At 41.8% G+C, this 22,891-nt stretch overlaps 1 protein-coding gene across 2 annotated transcripts in view; it reads left to right on the top strand.

Moving 5' to 3' along the window:
* CAPN6 (calpain 6) overlaps positions 1-22,891 on the top strand; it is a 192,397-nt gene that overhangs the window by 118,044 nt on the left and 51,462 nt on the right. For both annotated transcript variants that reach the window (XM_040405064.1, XM_040405063.1), the window contains exons 3-5: positions 11,667-11,798; positions 12,082-12,290; positions 12,608-12,800. In XM_040405064.1, the coding sequence (XP_040260998.1) occupies positions 11,667-11,798; positions 12,082-12,290; positions 12,608-12,800 (534 nt within the window). The remainder of the gene's footprint in view (positions 1-11,666; positions 11,799-12,081; positions 12,291-12,607; positions 12,801-22,891) is intronic.

Raw genomic sequence — 22,891 nt, 5'->3', positions numbered from 1 at the left:
ATCCAAAAAGAGATTATCTTTGATGTACAAAAGTCTTTTATCCTGTGTGTAAGTATGTGCGTGAACTATTTGTGCATAACTGAATTTATTTAGTGAAGACAATTCATCAGAAATACAAACTAAGGCCTCTTTCACACAACCGTTTTTTTTTCCAGCTTACGGGCCGTTTTTTGTGTTCCGTATACGGTCCGTATACTGAACCATTCATTTCAATGGTTCCGCAAAAAAAACTGAATGTACTCCGTATGCATTGCGTTTTCGTATTTCTGTTTTTCCGTTCCGTTGAAAGATAGAACATGTCCTATTATTGCCCGCAAATCACGTTCCGTGGCTCCATTCAAGTCAATGGGTCCGCAAAAAAAACGGAACACTTACGGAAATGCATCCGTATGTCTTCCGTATCCGTTTCAGTTTTTTGCGGAACCATCTATTGAAAATATTATGCCCAGCCTAATTTTTTCTATGTAATTACTGTATATGCCAAACGGAAAAACGGAACGGAAGAACGGAACCGAAACGGAAACACAACGGAAACAAAAAACAGAACAACTTATCCGGAAAAAACGGCCCGCAAAACACTGAAAAAGCCATACGGTCGTGTGAAAGAGGCCTAAGTCTTCTAGAGGCTTTATCTTTCCGTGAACGACTAAGTGGGACACTTCATTTATGCCCTTCTGTGTCCAGTAATTATGATCAGAAATGAGTGTAAACTCTCTTAAATTTAAATTGTCCCAAAGTGGAATGAACTGAAGTGAATGTGTTATTCCTAATATAGATTTGGTTTTATTCCATGTGTTCTGAAGCATGGCACTAATAGGGCACTGTTTCCCCTTTTTACCTAGATATTCAGTTTCCAGAATACTAAAAATATCCCTATACGGACCTTTAAAGTCCCTAATAAAAAACGAGAGATAGTGGTTTTCTGCGCCATTCATAACCCATTGCAGTTGAGTAGCAATATAATAGCCCAAAACGAAGGAGAAGGAAGTTCCTCCATGCCTCTCTGCTAGCCAGAGATATTTTTGTTTTATTCTCACCCTCTTCCTGCCCCAAATTAAGTCATTTAATAGTTTTTCTAACAGATTGAAGAATGAGTCCTCAATCCAAACTGGACAAGGGGTTATAGTGTATAGTACCATAGGGAGCACCACCATCTTTGCGAGCGCGATCCTCTCCACCTGAGAAAGTGGTAATTTCTGCCACGTCCTAATTTTGTCTTTCACTTTATTAATCATGAGATTGATATTAAATGTATTGTATCTCCTTAAGTCCGCGCCTATTTTTACCCCGAGATATTCTATATGATCAGTGGGGGACAATACTCTCACAGTAGAAATGTTGCAGGGTATGGATTCGACCAAAGGTAACAATACCGATTTATTCCAATTAATTTTAGAACCCGAAAAAGAGCCGCATTCATTTATAATGTCCATAACAGGGGAAAAACCCTTTCATCCAGTTTTTAAGAAGATAAGAATGTCATCGGCATATAAACATATTTTATCATCTATCCCCCTTCCCTCAAAACCTATGACATTATCATCCAGTCTAATCTTGGAGGCCAAGGGTTCCGAAAACAGAGCAAATAATAGCGGGGAGAGGGGGCAACCCTGTCTAGTGCCACGATATAATGGAAATAGCGCGGAACCTACCCCTTTTATGTTGACACTAGCCATAGGTTTATGATAAGGTAGATGTACCCACCTAATAAAATTCCCGCCCAGGTTCATTCTCTCCAATATCTTCCAAAGAAAGGGCCACTCCAGCCTGTCAAACGCCTTCTCGGCATCCAAAGACAGGATGGAGCGCTCCTCCCCCTCCCCTACATAGATGTTCAAGAGGGTTCTCCGGATGTTGGTTTGCATATGTCGTCTGGGGATGAAGCCCATCTGAACCGAATGAATCAATCTGTGAATAACCTTCTTAAGCCTGTTAGCAAGGAGCTTTGCGAGGATCTTGTAGTCAGAATTAAGTAGCGAAATTGGGCGGTATGATCCGATCTCCATATCATCTTTCTCTTTTTGTGGGATCAATGTAATTGAGGCCTCCATTAAGTAGGAAAGGAGGGAGCCCTCCTCCTAAGACTCATTAAACACTTGTAATACACTGCTCAAAAAAATAAAGGGAACACAAAAATAACACATCCTAGCTCTGAGTTAATTAAATATTCTTCTGAAATACTTTGTTCTTTACATAGTTGAATGTGCTGACAACAAAATCACACAAAAATTAAAAAATGGAAATCAAATTTTTCAACCCATGGAGGTCTGGATTTGGAGTCACACTCAAAATTAAAGTGGAAAAACACACTACAGGCTGATCCAACTTTGATCTAATGTCCTTAAAACAAGTCAAAATGAGGCTCAGTAGTGTGTGTGGCCTCCACGTGCCTGTATGACCTCCCTACAATGCCTGTGCATGCTCCTGATGAGGTGGCAGACGGTCTCCTGAGGGATCTCCTCCCAGACCTGGACTAAAGCATCTGCCAACTCCTGGACAGTCTGTGGTGCAACGTGACGAGCGAGACATGATGTCCCAGATGTGCTCAATTGGATTCAGGTCTGGGGAACGGGCGGGCCAGTCCATAGCATCAATGCCTTCGTCTTGCAGGAACTGCTGACACACTCCAGCCACATGAGGTCTAGCATTGTCTTGCATTAGGAGGAACCCAGGGCCAACCGCACCAGCATATGGTCTCACAAGGGGTCTGAGGATCTCATCTCGGTACCTAATGGCAGTCAGGCTACCTCTGGTGAGCACATGGAGGGCTGTGCAGCCCTCCAAAGAAATGCCAGCCCACACCATTACTGACCCAATGCCAAACCGGTCATGCTGGAGGATGTTGCAGACAGCAGAACGTTTTCCACGGCGTCTCCAGACTCTGTCACGTCTGTCACATGTGCTAAGTGTGAACCTGCTTTCATCTGTGAAGAGCACAGGGAGCCAGTGGCGAATTTGCCAATCTTGGTGTTCTCTGGCAAATGCCAAACGTCCTGCACGGTGTTGGGCTGTAAGCACAACCCCCACCTATGGACGTCGGGCCCTCATATCACCCTCATGGAGTCTGTTTCTGACCGTTTGAGCAGACACATGCACATTTGTGGCCTGCTGGAGGTCATTTTGCAGGGCTCTGGCAGTGCTCCTCCTGTTCCTCCTTGCACAAAGGCGGAGGTAGCGGTCCTGCTGCTGGGTTGTTGCCCTCCTACGGCCTCCTCCATGTCTCCTGATGTACTGGCCTGTCTCCTGGTAGCGCCTCCATGCTCTGGACACTACGCTGACAGACACAGCAAACCTTCTTGCCACAGCTCGCATTGATGTGCCATCCTGGATAAGCTGCACTACCTGAGCCACTTGTGTGGGTTGTAGACTCCGTCTCATGCAACCACTAGAGTGAAAGCACCGCCAGCATTCAAAAGTGACCAAAACATCAGCCAGGAAGCATAGGAACTGAGAAGTGGTCTGTGGTTACCACCTGCAGAACCACTCCTTTATTGGGGGTGTCTTGCTAATTGCCTATAATTTCCACCTGTTGTCTATCCCATTTGCACAACAGCATGTGAAATTGATTGTCACTCAGTGTTGCTTCCTAAGTGGACAGTTTGATTTCACAGAAGTGTGATTGACTTGGAGTTACATTGTGTTGTTTAAGTGTTCCCTTTATTTTTTTTGAGCAGTGTAGATAGGGCAATATAGTTTCTCTGTGGAATCTATAAATTTCAAAAGGAAGTCAATCTCTGCCGGGAGCAGAGTTCCGCTCCGTCCCTATTGACTATAATGGGGGCGGAGTTCCCAGCGAGGCACAGCAGCGCACGGCGAGAGGCTGCCGGATTAAATGTCGTTCATGTCGTAGTTTTATTCCGGCAGCCTCTCACCATGCTCTGCCGTGCCTCGCCGGGAACTCCGCCCCCGCCCCCATTATAGTCAATGGGGACGGAGCAGCAGTTCGGGGGCACACGTTCACTAGCGGCGGGACGGATCCGGCAGGCCGTTCACCCGACGGAACAGCCTGCTGGAGGTCAGTGCTGCTAGTGTGAAAGTAGCCTTATGGTCTCCTGTAGCTCCATCAAACCTATTGGATCATTTAATAGAGAACATTCCTGTTCAGTTAGGTTGGGGAGCTCTACATTATTAATGTAAGAGTCTATTCTTTCCTCCCTTTCCACGAGCTCCATTTGGTACAGCGTAGAGAAATATCTTATAAATTCCATCTTAATAGTTTCAGGATTATAAGTTATATTGCCAGGACCTATCCTAAGACCCTTTTTTTTATTCAGTTTCTTTTGACTTGCGATTACAGATGATAGCATTCTACCAGGTTTACCTGTCTCTCGGAAGGCCCTCTGACCAGCAAAAAACTATTTATGTTGCGCTTTATTAGTTAAAGGGTTTCTACCATCAGAATTACTGTTATGTAGCTGACTGATATAGCAATGTGCTAATGTAAGCACTACATAACAGTATGTTTTTTAGATTTCTCCCTGCAGCCGTTATGATAAAATAAGCACTTTTATAATATGCTAATTAGCCTCTAGGTGCTATGTGGGCGTAGAATCAGCACCTAGAGGCTCCGTCTACTCACCCTTTATCCCGCCCAGGTCTCCTGTTCTACCTGCCCCGCTCCTCTTGATTGATGTGACGGTTCGCAGCATCGCTGACGAAATCCTGCGCCTGCGTCGTTCACTTCTGTATTCGGCACAGTGAGTGAATGATGCGCTCCTGGTGCCAGATTCCTCACTGCGCCTGCGCCGACAACGTCACAGTGAGGAAGCGGGCATCAGGAGAGCGGCCTTTACTCACTGCACCTGCGCCGAATACAGAAGTGAACGGCGCAGGTGCAGGATTTAGTCAGCGATGCTGCAAACCGTCACATCAATCAAGAGGAGCGGGGCGGGCAGAACGGACGACCTGGGCGGGATAAAGGGTGAGTATATGGAGCCTCTAGGTGCTGATTCTACGCCCACATAGCACCTAGAGACTCATTAGCATATTATAAAAGTGCTTATTTTATCAGAACGGCTGCAGGGAGAAATGTAAAAAACATACTGCTATGTAGTGCTGACATTAGCGCATCGCTATATAAGTCAGCTACATAACAGAAATTCTGGCGGTAGAAACCCTTTAAATGTTTTTGGAGTTCCTCCCTAGCTTCTATCAACTGTTGTTGAATAGTCTTGTTATGTTTACTAATTTCCTGCTCCAGTCCCCTTAATTTTTCAGCCAGTAATTTCTCAGTTTTTATACATTTTGCCCTCATTTTGCCTATTTTCACTAAATAACTGCCCTGTAAGAAAGCTTTAACCCCTTAAGGACTCAGCCCTATTTCACCTAAGGACTTGGCCATTTTTTGCAAATCTGACCAGTGTCACTTTAAGTGCTGATAACTTTAAAACGCTTTGACTTATCCAGGCCATTCTGAGATTGGATATTGGCCATTATTTTCGTCACATATTGTACTTCATGACAGTGGTAAAATGAAGTCAAAAAAATTCATTTTTATTTATAAAAAAATACAGAATTTACCAAAAATTTGTAAAAAAATTGCAAATCTCCAAGTTTCAATTTCTCTACTTTTATAATACATAGTAATACCTCCAAAAATAGTTATTACTTTACATTCCCCATATGTCTACTTCATGTTTGGATCATTTTGGGAATGATATTTTATTTTTTGGGGATGTTACAAGGCTTAGAAGTTTAGAAGCAAATCTTGAAATTTTTCTGAAATTTTCAAAAACCCAATGTTTAGGGACCAGTTCAGGTCTGAAGTCACTTTGCGAGGCTTACATAATACAGGGAGTGCAGAATTATTAGGCAAGTTGTATTTTTGAGGATTAATTTTATTATTGAACAACAACCATGTTCTCAATGAACCCAAAAAACTCATTAATATCAAAGCTGAATATTTTTGGAAGTAGTTTTTAGTTTGTTTTTAGTTTTAGCTATTTTAGGGGGATATCTGTGTGTGCAGGTGACTATTACTGTGCATAATTATTAGGCAACTTAACAAAAAACAAATATATACCCATTTCAATTATTTATTTTTACCAGTAAAACCAATATAACATCTCAACATTCACAAATATACATTTCTGACATTCAAAAACAAAACAAAAACAAATCAGTGACCAATATAGCCACCTTTCTTTGCAAGGACACTCAAAAGCCTGCCATGGATTCTGTCAGTGTTTTGATCTGTTCACCATCAACATTGCGTGCAGCAGCAACCACAGCCTCCCAGACACTGTTCAGAGAGGTGTACTGTTTTCCCTCCTTGTAAATCTCACATTTGATGATGGACCACAGGTTCTCAATGGGGTTCAGATCAGGTGAACAAGGAGGCCATGTCATTAGATTTTCTTCTTTTATACCCTTTCTTGCCAGCCACGCTGTGGAGTACTTGGACGCGTGTGATGGAGCATTGTCCTGCATGAAAATCATGTTTTTCTTGAAGGATGCAGACTTCTTCCTGTACCACTGCTTGAAGAAGGTGTCTTCCAGAAACTGGCAGTAGGACTGGGAGTTGAGCTTGACTCCATCCTCAACCCGAAAAGGCCCCACAAGCTCATCTTTGATGATACCAGCCCAAACCAGTACTCCACCTCCACCTTGCTGGCGTCTGAGTCGGACTGGAGCTCTCTGCCCTTTACCAATCCAGCCACGGGCCCATCCATCTGGCCCATCAAGACTCACTCTCATTTCATCAGTCCATAAAACCTTAGAAAAATCAGTCTTGAGATATTTCTTGGCCCAGTCTTGACGTTTCAGCTTGTGTGTCTTGTTCAGTGGTGGTCGTCTTTCAGCCTTTCTTACCTTGGCCATGTCTCTGAGTATTGCACACCTTGTGCTTTTGGGCACTCCAGTGATGTTGCAGCTCTGAAATATGGCCAAACTGGTGGCAAGTGGCATCTTGGCAGCTGCACGCTTGACTTTTCTCAGTTCATGGGCAGTTATTTTGCGCCTTGGTTTTTCCACACGCTTCTTGCGACCCTGTTGACTATTTTAAATGAAACGCTTGATTGCTCGATGATCACGCTTCAGAAGCTTTGCAATTTTAAGAGTGCTGCATCCCTCTGCAAGATATCTCACTATTTTAGACTTTTCTGAGCCTGTCAAGTCCTTCTTTTGACCCATTTGGCCAAAGGAAAGGAAGTTGCCTAATAATTATGAACACCTAATATAGGGTGTTGATGTCATTAGACCACACCCCTTCTCATTACAGAGATGCACATCACCTAATATGCTTAATTGGTAGTAGGCTTTCGAGCCTATACAGCTTGGAGTAAGACAACATGCATAAAGAGGATGATGTGGTCAAAATACTCATTTGCCTAATAATTCTGCACGCAGTGTAGAAACCACCCAAAAATGACCCCATTCTAGAAACTACACCCTTCAAGGTATTCAAAACTGATTTAACAAACGTCGTTAACCCTTTAGGTGTTCCACAAGAATTAATGGAAAATAGAGATACAATTTCAAAATGTTACTTTTTTGGCAGATTTTCCATTTTAATAATTTTTTTCCAGTTACAAAGCAAGGGTTAACAGCCAAACCAAACTCAATATTTATGGCCCTGATTCTGTAGTTTACAGAAACACCCCATATGTGGTTGTAAACCACTGTACGGGCACACGGCATGGCGCAGAAGGAAAGGAATGCCATACGGTTTTTGGAAGGCAGGTTTTGCTGGACTGTTTTTTTTGACACCATGTCCCATTTGAAGCCCCCCTGATGCATCCCTAGAGTAGAAACTCCATAAAAGTGACCCCATTTAAGAAACTACACCCCTCAAGGTATTCAAAACTGATTTAACAAACGTCGTTAACTCTTTAGGTGTTCCACAAGAATTAATGGAAAATAGAGATACAATTTCAAAATTTTACTTTTTTGGCAGATTTTCTATTTAAATTTTTTTTTTCCAGTTACAAAGCAAGTGTTAACAGCCAAACCAAACTCAATATTTATGGCCCTGATTCTGTAGTTTACAGAAAAACCCCATATGTGGTCGTAAACCGCTGTACGGGCACACGGCAGGGCGCAGAAGGAAAGGAATGCCATACGGTTTTTGGAAGGCAGTTTTGCTGGACTGTTTTTTTTGATACCATGTCCCATTTGAAGCCCCCCTGATGCACCCCTAGAGTAGAAACTCCATAAAAGTGACCCTATCTAAGAAACTACACCCCTCAAGGTATTCAAAACAGATTTTACAAATGTCGTTAACCCTTTAGGTGTTCCACAAGAGTAATTGGCAAATGGAGATGAAATTTCAGAATTAAAATTTTTGGGCAAATTTTCCATTTTAATCCATTTTTCCCAGTAACAAAGCAAGGGTTAACAGCCAAACAAAACTCAATATTTATGGCCCTGATTCTGTAGTTTACAGAAACACCCCATATGTGGTCGTAAACCGCTGTACGGGCACACAGCAGGGCGCAGAAGGAAAGGAATGCTATATGGTTTTTGGAAGGCAGGTTTTGCTGGACTGTTTTTTTTGACACCGTGTCCCATTTGAAGCCCCCCTGATGCACCCCTAAAGTAGAAAATCCAAAAAAGTGACCCCATTTTAGAAACTACGGGATAGGGTGGCAGTTTTGTTGGTACCAGTTTAGGGTACATATGATTTTTGGTTGCTCTATATTACACTTTTTGTGAGGCAAGGTAACAAGAAATAGCTGTTTTGGCACCGTTTTTATTTTTTGTTATTTACAACATTCATCTGACAGGTTAGATCATGTGATATTTTTATAGACCAGGTTGTCGCAGATGCGGCGATACCTAATATGTATACTTTTTTTTTTATTTATGTAAGTTTTACACAATGTTTTAGTGTCTCCATATTCTGAGAGCCATAGTTTTTTCAGTTTTTGGGCGATTATCTTAGGTAGGGTCTCATTTTTTGCGGGATGAGATGATGGTTTTATTGGCACTATTTGGGGTGCGTATGACTTTTTGATCGCTTGCTATTACACTTTTTGTGATGTAAGATGACAAAAAAATGGTTTATTTAGCACAGTTTTTATTTTTTATTTTTTACGATGTTTATCTAAGGGGTTAGGTCATGTGATATTTTTATAGAGCCGGTCGATACGGACGCGGTGATACCTACCTGTATACTTTTTTTTATCTATGCAAGTTTTACACAATAATATCATTTTTGAAACAAAATAAATGATGTTTTAGTGTCTCCATATTCTGAGCCATAGTTTTTTTTTTTTTGGGCGATTGTCTCAGTTAGGGGCTAATTTTTTGCGGGATGAGGTGACGGTTAGATTGGTACTATTTTGGTGGGCAAATGCCTTTTTGATCGCTTGCTGTTGTACTTTTTGTGATGTAAGGTGACAAAAAAATTGTTTATTTAGCACAGTTTTTATTTTTTACGGTGTTCATCTGAGGGGTTAGGTCATGTGATATGTTTATAGAGCCGGTCGATACGGACGCGGCGATACCTAATATGTATACTTTTTTTCCCTATTTTTTACCAATTTTTTTATCTTTATTTGGGGAAAATTACGTTTTTGTTTATTTTTACTTGAAACTTTTATTTTTTTTGGGGGAAAACGTTATTTTTTCAAAAAAAAAATCACTTTATTTTTTGTCCCACTTTGGGACTTGAACTTTGGGGGGTATATTCCTTTACAATGCATTCCAATACTTCTGTATTGGAATGCATTGGCTGTATGAGTAATACTGTGTGTATTACTCATACAGCTTCCTGCCTGTGAGATCCAGGGGGCTGAATCTCACAGGCTCTCCACCGGAAGGCAGCGCGATGCCTTCCTTAGACATCGCGCTGCCTTCCATGCCATCGGGTCCCCCCTACAGCCGCATGGGGACCCGATGGCACCGCCACATGCCACCACCGCAATAGGTAAAAGCCGCAAACCACAGGTCTGAATTGACCTGCAGTTTGCGGCGATCGCCAACACGGGGGACCCCCCCGGCATCTTGTTGCGATTAACCCCCGCCGGGTGGCAATCGCAATTTAAACTTAGGACGTACCGGTACGCCCTGAGTCCTTAAGGACTCGGGAAATAGGGCGTACCGGTATTCCCTAAGTCTTTAAGGGGTTAAAGGCGTCCCATACAAATTGAATGTGGGTAGACTCAATGTTTTGTACCCAAAATTCTGAGATCTCTATCCCAATGATTTCCTGCTCCTGTATCACCTGGATCCAATGAGGGTTTAGTCTAAAAGGTTTAATACCTTTATATCTTCCTGAATCCTCAATCAGAAGTGAAATCGGGGACTGGTCGGAAATGCCATGGACTTCGTATTTCATCTTTTTTATCCTATCTAAAAATTCTGGACTAGCCAGAGCTAGATCAATTCTAGACATGGCATTATAAGACCTGCTATAGTAAATAAGGGCAAAGAAGATCAATGGCTAAAAGTTCCTGACTGTCCAGTTACAAAGATGGCATGGTCAGCACCAGGAAGGAGCCCTAATTCACTCTTACAATGGGGCCCACTCTCTTTTATGTATGTGCTATAGCCCGGAGTGGAGAATGAGGGTCGTAGTGGCTCTAGCCACAACAATTTATCACAGTTGCTCCCTAGGGACAGGACAGGAGGGGACACCTTTTCTTCCCTCCCTCCGGGAACACCCTGGTGCTGAAGGGCACCTGCCTGATGGTAGTTGGGGCGCCCATGATGTTAGGTGTCTGTATGGGTGCAAGGCAGGGTGTGTGGCGTGCAATGACCAGCATATGGTGCAGAAGTTAGTAACCAGGTCAGATGTATTAGAACAAATGTCTCTTTTACCTAAGTACAAAATGAGAGTTGTAGTACATCCAATTATATCAGACACGGTTACAACTGTACACAGTGCAATTCTCTCCCAGATAATGATGTAAGGATTTAGGCAAGGATGCAAGTTATGGCCCTTTTCTCTCTCTATGTCAAATCTCCTCCTGACGACTCTATAGCAGGAAATCATACTCATGTAATGATGGCGGTAATGTTCACTGAGAGACACAGCGTTTTAGAGATACGACTGGTCAGGTCGTGTCCAGATTTGATGGGTGAAACAGTGTCCCTCACTGCAGTAAAGTTTTAGCATCTTTTGGTAGCAGGTTACCTTACTGACTTCAATGCTCAGCCATGCAGACTATAGGTTCTCTTCTTCTGTAGATCATGCAGAGTTCGGTGAGTCTCTGTAGCTTTTTGGGCCTAAGAAGAGGGAGCATATGGACTTTGCCTCCTCTCCAGTCTAGACTCTCCTCAAGCCTAGGGGTGGGGCAAGCCCACATCTAACCTCCTACAGGGGTTGAGCCAGGATTATTAACCCTGGCTGTGCCATCTATACATAGCTATACTGGGCACAATACATAGCATGAGATTACAACATATTAAATAACAAACCATTTGTAGATGCCCCCTGCTCTGGGGTGCTGCATATGGTCCTGTGTACATATATGATACCAGGACTAGTCCTTTATTTGATTGCATGTACTGTATGATGGCAATTGTTTGCAGCTCTTCTCTTATGGATTATTTATGACTGTACCTGCTTTTCAATATCTACAATATCTCTACATTCTCAATACTACTTTTAGCCAAATATGTCTCTAATAACTACTGTATGTCACGTTAAATCCATATAACTGTATTTGAGTACCTTGAAGACCTTGTTAAGTCACTATGAATGGTAATTTCTTTATTTAAAGGAACTCTGTGATGACCCTCACCTGTTTGTGGAAGGAATCAGCCAACATGATTTACATCAAGGCCAGCTGGGAAACTGCTGGTTTGTGGCCGCATGCTCCTGTCTTGCTCTCAGAAAAGCTCTTTGGGAAAAGGTAAAAAGAGTAGACACATGTACCGTACAGCAGTGTCTACACATAAAAAACATAACACTGTATAAAGTATATGCCCAGAACATAACGTCAGTAAGACTAAGGGAACTTCTTACATACACGTAGTATGGATTTGAACATTACCAGGTAAACATGACATACAAGATCCATATTCTTTTCTAATTTACATACCATACTTCATATACAATATTAGTAATTGTGATATGTAGATTGCTATTTGACTGTTATCTTGTTGCTGTGTTGATATTTTATTCTTGCACTGTAGGTTATTCCAAAGTGGAAAAAACAAGAATGGGATCCAAGAAGACCACACAGATATTCAGGAATTTTCCATTTCCAGTTCTGGTGTTTGGGAGATTGGGTTGATGTTGTCATTGATGATCGTTTGCCAAGCATAGGCGGGAATTTGATCTACTGCCATTCTAATGTGAAGAACGAATTCTGGAGTGCTCTACTGGAGAAGGCGTATGCAAAGTGAGAACCTTCTATATCTCGAGATAAAAAGCTGAAATGGATCCAGGGTTCTGAAAGGCAAAGTGTTCTTGTTTCCTCATTTCTTTTCGCAACAACACTGGTATTAGCAAGTTAACACCAATATATGGTTCTTGTACCAAATTCACATAAGTTGTCCACCATTGATCTACATATGGCTCAGGTCCAGTAACACTTTTCACATGATCAGTGTGGCTTAGTATAGAAGCTAGTTTCTGGTGATAGTAAACCCGCTACTCTACCTGCTACTCCAAGCAGCCGCTTGTAAAATACTGACCCATGATGATGCTTTTCTACAGGTTGGCTGGATCGTATGAAGCCCTTGATGGTGGCAGCACAGCTGATGCCATAGTGGATTTCACAGGGGCAGTTGCAGAAAGCATTGACTTATCAGATGGCAAATACAAAGTTAATATAGTGGAACAAACAAAGTTGTTTGAAGAACTTTTAAAAGTTCATAAAAGAGGTGGACTCATCTGCTGTCATCTTAAGGTATTGACTGTCTGTATCCTTATGACTTCGGATCCCCAATCCCATAGTGGAAGGCTTTAATGTTTGAGACTAATGGAAAATCAACAGGTTTGCATAGGTTGCATAAGGCATGTTAGAAGACACGTTGCATCTCCCACAGTCTAGTCCATCGTCATCATGCAAAAGACACCTATGGTCAGTCTTCAGTTCTGTTATTCATCATGCCTAGGACTGAATAATCACTAAAACACCTACCTATCTCAAGAATGCTCATGGTAACTCTCCACTATAGTCTATGGAAGATACACCTTCAATGCTGTTTCAGTATCTTCTATAGACATTAATGCAGCCACTGCACTACTGGGAGCAGTGGACTGGGCAACTTCATTCTCACAACAAAAGGCCCACCCCGACAATGATCAGATATTTATTGCATATCAGATTAATGTAATAGTTCATAGGAAACATTAATACAGTGTAAATGCTCCACAGTGCCATCATATTTGCACATATTACTAATGATCATAGGACTGATGAAGTTGATCAGGCAGACCTGCTTAAAACACATCACGGCTGAAACAAATATGTTACTCATACCATAAATCTGTCCAGTCAGATCATTAGGCAAAAACTAACTTACGTTACACTTTTGTTTTTTTATGTTTTTTTTATTTATTTTTTACTGTTTTATTTACCACTCAAATCCTTAGAAACAGCTTTCTCTGATATCTTTCTTTAAAGATATTATTTTTCATTGAATTAGTTTAACATTTCCCTTATAAAGAAACAGCATTCAGATACATATAAATACATAGTTATTGAAGATATAAGAAAATATTAGTTACCATATCCCTAATTCCTGCTCGATCCTGGCTACCTTAGTATTTTTTGTGTGTGATAGACTTTGCCAGATTTAATATTTTAGCTATGATTGTATATGTGATTTTTGTTTATAAAGACTTCATAAATTGATTATTGTATGCGTCCTGTGGCATATGGATTTTGTAGGGGTTGACAATGTTCTTTTATGACACAGGTTTATATGGATATTTGAGGAGCCCTTCAGTTTTGATGCATGTTTTTTCTTTCCTTTCATATACTTCTGTTTTTTTTTTTTTTTTTTTTTGGGGGGGGGGGGGGTGTTATTACAAAGTTCCATGAAGGTAGTCATGATCCTAAACAACCGTATTGAATGGCAGAGTTACCACCTGTCTGTAAATTCATAGACCGTGTTTAAAAATAGTGGACTTTTGGCCACTGTCCAAAATGAAAAATAGATGCATCCTTGATTATTATTTTTTTAACCAGTTCTGAACTGCCCATAAACTATAAACGTCTGGGCAGTCCAGATTCATATCTGCAAGCATGTTTATGGACTATGTGCAGATGCAAGAGCAGGGAGAAGTTTATCAATGATAGCTGGAACCCCAATGAGAAGGTTGAGATGTTTGGATACGGTTCCTGCCTTCTGTGCTGTCCCTGATTGGATTCTTTTCTCTGCATGCGCTGAAAAGTAGTGGAACAAGCACAGAAGATGATCTGCTCAGTGACAGAGAAAGTGTTGACATGGGCGTCTGAGCGAATCATGTCACCACTGTCATTGTGTGCCCTATGGATCCAGTATCAGAGAATTGTAGGAATTTGCCCAGGCCACATATTGGGACCAAGGGGCTTTTGCTGTATGGCAGGGTGCAAGCTATGATATGACATACAGATGTATGCCACATCAACAATATTTTAGAGCTACTGCAAAACATCACATGTCAGGTTACCTCACGTCATGTGTGGATTCCAGTGTGGATGCTCCGCACAGCTGTTGCAGCTAATCATTATTTGACACAAGTTGCAGGAAGGCCATTAGTGAAAATTATTGACTACTGTTATTTTACTTAAAGGGGTTGTCCAGGCTTTTAGCATTGATGACCTATCCTCAGATTGGCGTGGTCCGACATCTGGCACCTCCGCCAATCAGCTGTATGAGGAGACGGTGTGCGTAGTGTGCACGTGCCATCTCCAGTCTCGGAGAAAAGAGAGACTGCACGTGCGCACTGCACACACCGTCTCCTCATACAGCTGATCGGTGGGGGTGCAGGGTGTTGGATCACGCCAATCTGAGGATAGGTCATCAATGCTAAAAGCCTGGACAACCCCTTATACTTTACACTTATTAGCAATATACATGTGGTAAATGAGCTTCTCATACTCTGAACTTTTACAGTGAGAATGGTGATGTTTGCACCAAAATAACATTTTTGGGGAATTCTTGCAATAAATCACAGTTCATGTAAAGTTACATGAAGGTGATATCATGACATCATCAATCCTGACTTAGGCCTCTCACCCAGTTAAACCAGTACTCTGCTCTGCACTGATGAGGGGCAGGCACCTGTCTGCAGATGAGATGCTGGCTTTTTTAATATCCTAGTCATGTCTCAAGGCCTATTAAAAGGGTCGAACATTGACTTATAGGATAGCTGCCTTACATTCAGTGGCATTAGAGGCAGAGTTTGTTAAGAGCTCATTTGCATCCCTTTCTTCCCAGAATTCCAGAGGACCATGTATGGCCTGTAAGACTCCTCGCGCCGATTAAGGTGTTCTCTCCCCAAGGAGAGATAGAACCCCCAAATCATCCATCAGGAAATGGATTTGTTTTAGAAGTGTTGTCACTGTTTGTAGGTTTTAACCTCTGTTTCAATTATGTTAGTCCTTGTAGTAATCTCGCTGCTGAAATTCAGCTCATTTAAACGGTTGCCATGTGTGCATCTGCTCATGCAGGCTTACGTAACTTGTGAATGACCATAACTTCTCTGAGCATTATTTAAAATCTCACAGTATTTGCACATGGCTTGACAAATCAATAGAATCCATCTTTCTTGAATCTCATTGTATGTAATTTTGCAGATTTTTTATTTTTATTTTTTGCTTTTTTGTCTTCAATACCTATAATTTGTACGAGCTTTGCGTTATCATATCAAGGCTATGTGGGATCTGTTAATGCTATTTTTTATGTATTGAAGATGTGATGATAAAAATGTTGAGTATATGCAGGAAAACAAAACAAAATATTTCCAACAATTAATTTTGGAATCTAGAACTGTCATAGTCTTTGATAAGTCGATATCCCTTAGAACAGGGGTAGGCAACCTTTGGAACTCCAGCTGTTGTGAAACTACAACTCCCAGCATGCATACTTCCTCTACTCTTCTCAGAACTCTCATAAAAAAGAATGGAGCATGCTGGGAATTGTAGTTTCACAACAGCTGGGGTGCCAAAGGTTGCTGATCCCTGCCTTAGAACAAGTCAATGAAATGCAATAGATTGTGCGCTTGTTTACTTAACACCAGCTGCAACCAATTCACATTACTTCTAACAAGTCAGTGTTACACACTCCAGATCTGTAATATGAACTGTCTCTGGATAAGGGAGTAATTAAGTTTGGATGAAATCTGTTGCATGCCATTCCAGTATAGGTCCCTGAACACTTTGTCTGCTAAGTTATCATAACTTGCTTGCAGTGTGTAACTTGCTTGGTAATAGATGCATAAATATTTATATACATAGTGTCATCATCTTAAAATTGTTGCTACAAACATATTTTTCCTTTACCATAACTCTTGACTCAATATATCCTAAAATGTGTGGCACAAAGTAACCAACTTAAAAAACAACATCATTTTGTGATCTTGTGCCACTAGATGTCTATCCTCTGTGTCTATGTGCAGCCACCCAGTGGTGATGATTTGAACTGCAGCCTGTCAAGGATTTTGCTTAAAATTTTCATAGCCAGTTCACACAATGTGTAAGAATTTAGTGTATGTGTGGCGCGGCTAGTGGACTAGGGCCTAGAAGCTCTCATAGGAGCTAGTTTGGCTGTCAAGGGACAAATCTGTTATTCATTCAGGGTAACATTAAAGGTGCTTCTGGGAGTACAATATTAATTTATAGGTCATCAGTATACGACTGGTGGGGGTCTCTTGTGCGCAGCAGCCGCTTCCTAGGCCAGTGATGTCATGTTCCATGATCATATGCCCTATGTGCAGCTCAGTCTCATTCAAATTCATTGGATCTTGGCTGCAATACCAAGCACAACCACTAAACAATATATGGTGTTGTGCTCATTATGCGTACTCATCAGAGTACTGTAGCATTTTCAAACAGCTGATGAGCCAGAGTGCCGAGAGTTGGACCCCCACTGATCTGATATTGCTCACCTATTCTAAGCATAGGTTATCAATACTGTACTCTCGGAAAACCCATTTTAATCAAAGGTTATTTAATGGTGTCAGATAAGAGCACCTGCCCTAATAAGGGCAACCCAAGTCACTAACCTTTCCCTCACCTGCCTTAGCTTACCTTACTGGTTTATCAGTTTTCTACTGTCAAGGGTGTGGTTATCATATTGCAATATACTGTATAAATAAGACCATTTCTTACTTTCAAAGTCGGCAGTGTGTAGCTCATAAAGGAAGTCTCATGTCGTAAGCTGGCGTGGGGGGTATATAAGGCGTGTGGTAGGCTGTCTGCACACATATCCCTTGCTACTGTCATAGGTAAAAGGGGCAATTTATCAGAGTTGCAAAAAAGGATGACTATTGGCTTTCAGGCCAAGGGTGGCAGTATTTCTGAAACTGCTCAGTTTGTGAACTGTTCACGTGCTGCTGTGGTGAAAGAGTATTGTGAGTGGACAAATGACACCATTGCGAATAAGTGACATGGAAACAGCAGAGCACCATGTGCCATTGATGTAAGATGCTGAAGTCAGCTGCGAAAGTGCTCAAGGGCAGACAGATACTCTACAGCGGAGAACTCACCGCCAGACAGATGGTCACTGCACCTCTGGGAACAAAGTTGCATTGTCAGAAAAAGCTTCAATGGCCCATTCATCCATGTGGAAGGCACTCTCAACCGATGTGGGTATGAATCCATCCTTGCATATATATATATATATATATACACTCACCTAAAGAATTATTAGGAATACCTGTTCTATTTCTCATTAATGCAATTATCTAGTCAACCAATCACATGGCAGTTGCTTCAATGCATTTAGGGATGTGGTCCTGGTCAAGACAATCTCCTGAACTCTAAACTGAATGTCAGAATGGGAAAGAAAGGTGATTTAAGCAATTTTGAGCGTGGCATGGTTGTTGGTGCCAGACGAGCCGGTCTGAGTATTTCACAATCTGCTCAGTTACTGGGATTTTCACGCACAACCATTTCTAGGGTTTGCAAAGAATGGTGTGAAAAGGGAAAAACATCCAGTATGCGGCAGTCCTGTGGGCAAAAATGCCTTGTGGATGCTAGAGGTCAGAGGAGAATGGGCTGACTGATTTAAGCTGATAGAAGAGTAACGTTGACTGAAATAACCACTCGTTACAACCGAGGTATGCAGCAAAGCATTTGTGAAGCCACAACACGCACAACCCTGAGGTGGATGGGCTACAACAGCAGAAGTCCTCACCGGGTACCACTCATCTCCACTACAAATAGGAAAAAGATGCTACAATTTGCACGAGCTCACCAAAATTGGACTGTTGAAGACTGGAAAAATGTTGCCTGGTCTGATGAGTCTCGATTTCTGTTGAGACATTCAAATGGTAGAGTCCAAATTTGGCGTAAACAGAATGAGAACATGTATCCATCCTCTGATGGCTACTTCCAGCAGGACAATGCACCATGTCACAAAGCTCGAATCATTTCAAATTGGTTTCTTGAACATGACAATGAGTTCACTGTACTAAAATGGCCCCCACAGTCACCAGATCTCAACCCAATAGAGCATCTTTGGGATGTGGTGGAACGGGAGCTTCGTGCCCTGGATGTGCATCCCTCAAATCTCCATCAACTGCAAGATGCTATCCTATCAATATGGGCCAACATTTCTAAAGAATGCTATCAGCACCTTGTTGAATCAATGCCACGTAGAATTAAGGCAGTTCTGAAGGCAAAAGGGGGTCCAACACCGTATTAGTATGGTGTTCCTAATAATTCTTTAGGTGAGTGTATATATATATATATCATCAGCGTTTTCTAAGAATAACCGTCCAGTGATCTGGGTCTTTTAACTATATGACAAAAAAGACTAGTCTAGTAATTTCTGCAAAAACCCCCACTTTGAAATTTATGGCATAGCAACAGAATAGGTAGAGCTCCAACTTCTGACACCTATTCCACAAAGTCAATCATAGCTACTGTAACAGCCGGTAAGCCTCAGCTTGCAAAAGAAGGCCTTAGGTGCCACGGTGGGGAGTGGGGGAAACCCCCCACTGTGCGGTATCAAAGGGTAAAGGGGATCAGCCTGGCCAAAAGGAGTAATAAGGGAGCAGGTCACCTCCTACTGCATCCCTAATCCTCTCCCTGACTCCTCACTGTATGAGCGGACCCCGATGGTAGGACGACTCATACTCAGGATACCTAAAGACCCTAAGTCGCCCTGGTAATCCCTCACCAAGGAGCAGGGGAGAGACTATCTGTTCATCCTCAACACGGAGGAACAGGAGTTTCTAACTAAGGCCAGGCTGCAAGCAGAGGGTAACACATACAGCTATGGAGATGGCAGGTAAGTGAAACCAGCAACACACTGACTGGAACACGTGCACAAGTGCTGGTGTCCACACCAACATCAAAGGACACAGCACACACCACAAAACCACACAGGGACCCAGGACACTCATAGCTGCAATAAATGTGAAACAGGGGAATGTCTAATAAACATGCTGGACACCAAACACTACCAGACATGTAACACCAAAAATAGACATACCAACACCCTGATCAAAACCCACTCCATACACAAAGGGACAGGAAGGGAAGGAGACACCGTGATAACATTGATGACCACAAGGGTGGCCCTCACTGGACAGATGGAACAGAGAACCACCAGCATATACCAAGGCTGGAGGAACACCGGGCTTCAAGCATCCAGCAGAGACTAAATAGCCCAAGCAGCCACACCCACACACACAAAAACCCAGTATTCACAAAACACCAGGAAGGGAGTTAACCCTTCCAACACCAGACAAGGGAAGGCTACAACTTAAAGGGGAAGTGCACACACAAGCATACTAAACCACATGTTACCACCGGCAACAGCATGCGTGGCAACCATGTCACGGCAATCACCCAGAAGGCCAAGACACTGCCACCGCATGCACACACAGCAACACGTTGCCGCAGGCAACCGCAAGTGTGGCAACAGTGTCACAGCGCAAACCAAAGGCCGTGACATTAGGAGACCCCTGTTCTCTATAGGTGGGTTATGGAGCCAGCCTTACAGACATTTATGTAATGTCTTTTGGAAAGCTGGAAAACCCATTTATTGTGGAAGACACAGTACCTGTAATTGAATGTAGCTTGGTAAAATGATGTGATAAATGTGGTCCTTATTTTAGGTTCAGTCAGGCAAACACACACACACACACTAGGGCCAATTACATAAAAAGCTAATTGAATATTTCTCTTCAATTCTTCAAGACTGAACAGCTCAAAATTGCATTTTAGACACTAGAAATATCTAGAACAATCATTGAAGCTGGCCAGCTAAGACCTGCCCTAGGTTGCTAATATAGCTTATATGTTTATACAGCTAGACCTGCCAATAACCTAATACAGTTCCTATGTTTGTGTGTTAAAGACAAAAGCTGAGTTATTTACAGTGACTTCATGTTTGGATGTCATATAACGGTTATATATTGTGTTCACAGAAGCAGAAAAGATAATATGCCTTTAAGATTCATTATATGAATGTCAGGTAAGCTCAATGACATAGCAGAAACAACAGAAAGCATAGAGTTAAACTGTTGTTGCTGTGCAGGGGTCTTGACCCATCGCAGCCAGCCTCACACACAGCATGAGTTTTGACCAATCACAGCCAGCCTCACACATAGCCCGTGTGGGAAATTCCCCTAGCAGGAGCTGCTAGAATCATTACACCAGAGGAGAGAAGCTGAACAGACATTCACTCCACTAAGAGCTATGTTTTATGGAAGCAAGAGGCCAAAATAGGTATTTAAAACGGTTATATAATGTTCCTCTTGTTAGTATAGTGATTAGAACTGTATACTGAACTGGTTATATGTGTGTTTACTTACAGTTCCACCAATTGCAAACTACAAATACCATACAAACAATTGCATCCATTCAAATTCCATATTGCAATCCAAATTGCATACAACCATATCAGATCATACTCAACCAATCTGCAAATAGTTACTAACTGCATACTGCAAATTGCGACCAAATTTATCAAGTAGAACTATTAGTTAGACCTCAGATATACATTTTTAGAGAGATCATAAAGTCCTTAAATAACTTAAAGTGAGAGTACAGATAATCAAGAAAGAAATATATCCACCATCTTATGTTGAATGACAAGATTGAACAGTTGAACCACCATCTTATGCATACCGCCATTTTGTGATATCTTTTCAACACGTGTTATGTACATGGACTATCTGCTGAAGAGGCGGCAGTGTTATATATAAAGAAAATTTGAAGTTAATAAAGAAGTTACTTCAAGCATTTGGTGTGCTCGTTAAACCTACTGCTCCATAGAATAGCGCTAGAGGAATTACAGAGTAACACACAGTTTGGTTAGACTAAAAAGTCAGAGATATTAAAATTATTCTATTACCCTCAGAGGGCGAAGTGATAGCGCTCCTCAACTTGCACAGTAAAGAGCGCATTAGAGCAGCAGAGCGCCAGCATATACCACCGCGCAGCAACTGTTTCCTGAGTGAGCCAGCAAAGACACCTCAGTAGAGCTACCTTAGAGGCCATAGAACGTGTGCATTATTCAAACTGCAGCCGACTCTTAAAGTGGCAGAACAGCAAAGGCAAAATAGTCAGAGAAAGAGACGCATGGTGGGAGGCCAAAGTCCAGAGCTAGAGTGCCGACACCGCTATCCACGGAGAGACCATGTACTGCATTCAGCTAGTTTCCCACCACTAGGCTTAAGGTCTGCAGCGGTGTATCCAAGCCAGCGCATCGCAAGTCAGCACAGAACATCGCAAGCAGCGAAAGACACGTCTCCCTTAAGATTGACATTTGTTCCTGCTCTTCAGAATAAGGTTAGAGCATTCCTTTTATTACTTATTATTGCATATAGACTTTGGCATAAAGAGACATTTTTGTGTTCAGAAATAAGAGACTTTAAAGTAAAAACAAAGGACACTTTGTAGTATATGGACTCTAAAGTATTTAAAGTGAAAGTCATTTATTTCTGCATTTTGTCAGTATTGCATTTAAAGTGAAAATCATTTATTTCTGCATTTGTCAGTATTGCATTTAAAGTGAAAGGCATCTTATTATTTGTATTGATTGTGATAGCATTAAAAGTAAAATGTCTGAGCCTAGTATTACCATGCCACTGTTAGAGGATGCAAAGATAGATAGAGTAGAAGTTGAACAGCAAGGGAACCTGTCTGAGGTAGAAGAGTCTGATATAGCATTAGTCTTGCCTCAAACAAATATAGCCCAAGCAGATGAGCTAAGACGTTCATCACATGCCAGAAAACCGACCCCAAAGATGCTGGAAAATTTGGAGCAAGAAGCAGCACGGAAAGGAAAAAAGTTTGCCAGAATGTATGATAAGTGGAAATTATAAATTAAAGACATTCGTAAAAATCTAAAGGAAGAAAGTATAAAAGGGAACTTGAGTGAAATGGTAGAGACGGTAGAAGAATCTGAATCAGAGCTTATGGCAGCATATGTCAACCTGCGGTCGTTTACGACACCTTCCCAGGATATTGTAAGGAACATGGACACATGTACTGCAGTCACTAAAGATTTAGTAAAGCTCATGAGAGAACTTTCATCTGCAGCTAATTATGATGAAGTTAAAGCAAGAAGTAGAATGAATGAGCTTTTTATGAGAGACTATGCTAGGTCCTTAGGGGGAACCATAATCTCAAGTGTGACTTCCTTCGCTAGCAGAAGTGCCACCCATATATCAGAGTCCTCAAATACTTCAGTCAAAAGAAAGGAATTAGCTGAACAAATTGCTGTCAAGAGAGCAGAAATTGAAATGGAAGCTGCCATCGAGGCACAGCGCTGTCAAATGGAAGCACAGCGCCATCAAATGGAAGCTGAATTGAAAAGTCTGGAAAGGCAA

The sequence above is a fragment of the Bufo bufo genome, chromosome 8, assembly GCF_905171765.1.
Source record: "Bufo bufo chromosome 8, aBufBuf1.1, whole genome shotgun sequence".
NCBI classification, from domain to species: domain Eukaryota; kingdom Metazoa; phylum Chordata; class Amphibia; order Anura; family Bufonidae; genus Bufo; species Bufo bufo.
This window is presented reverse-complemented; position numbering and strand designations above follow the sequence as displayed.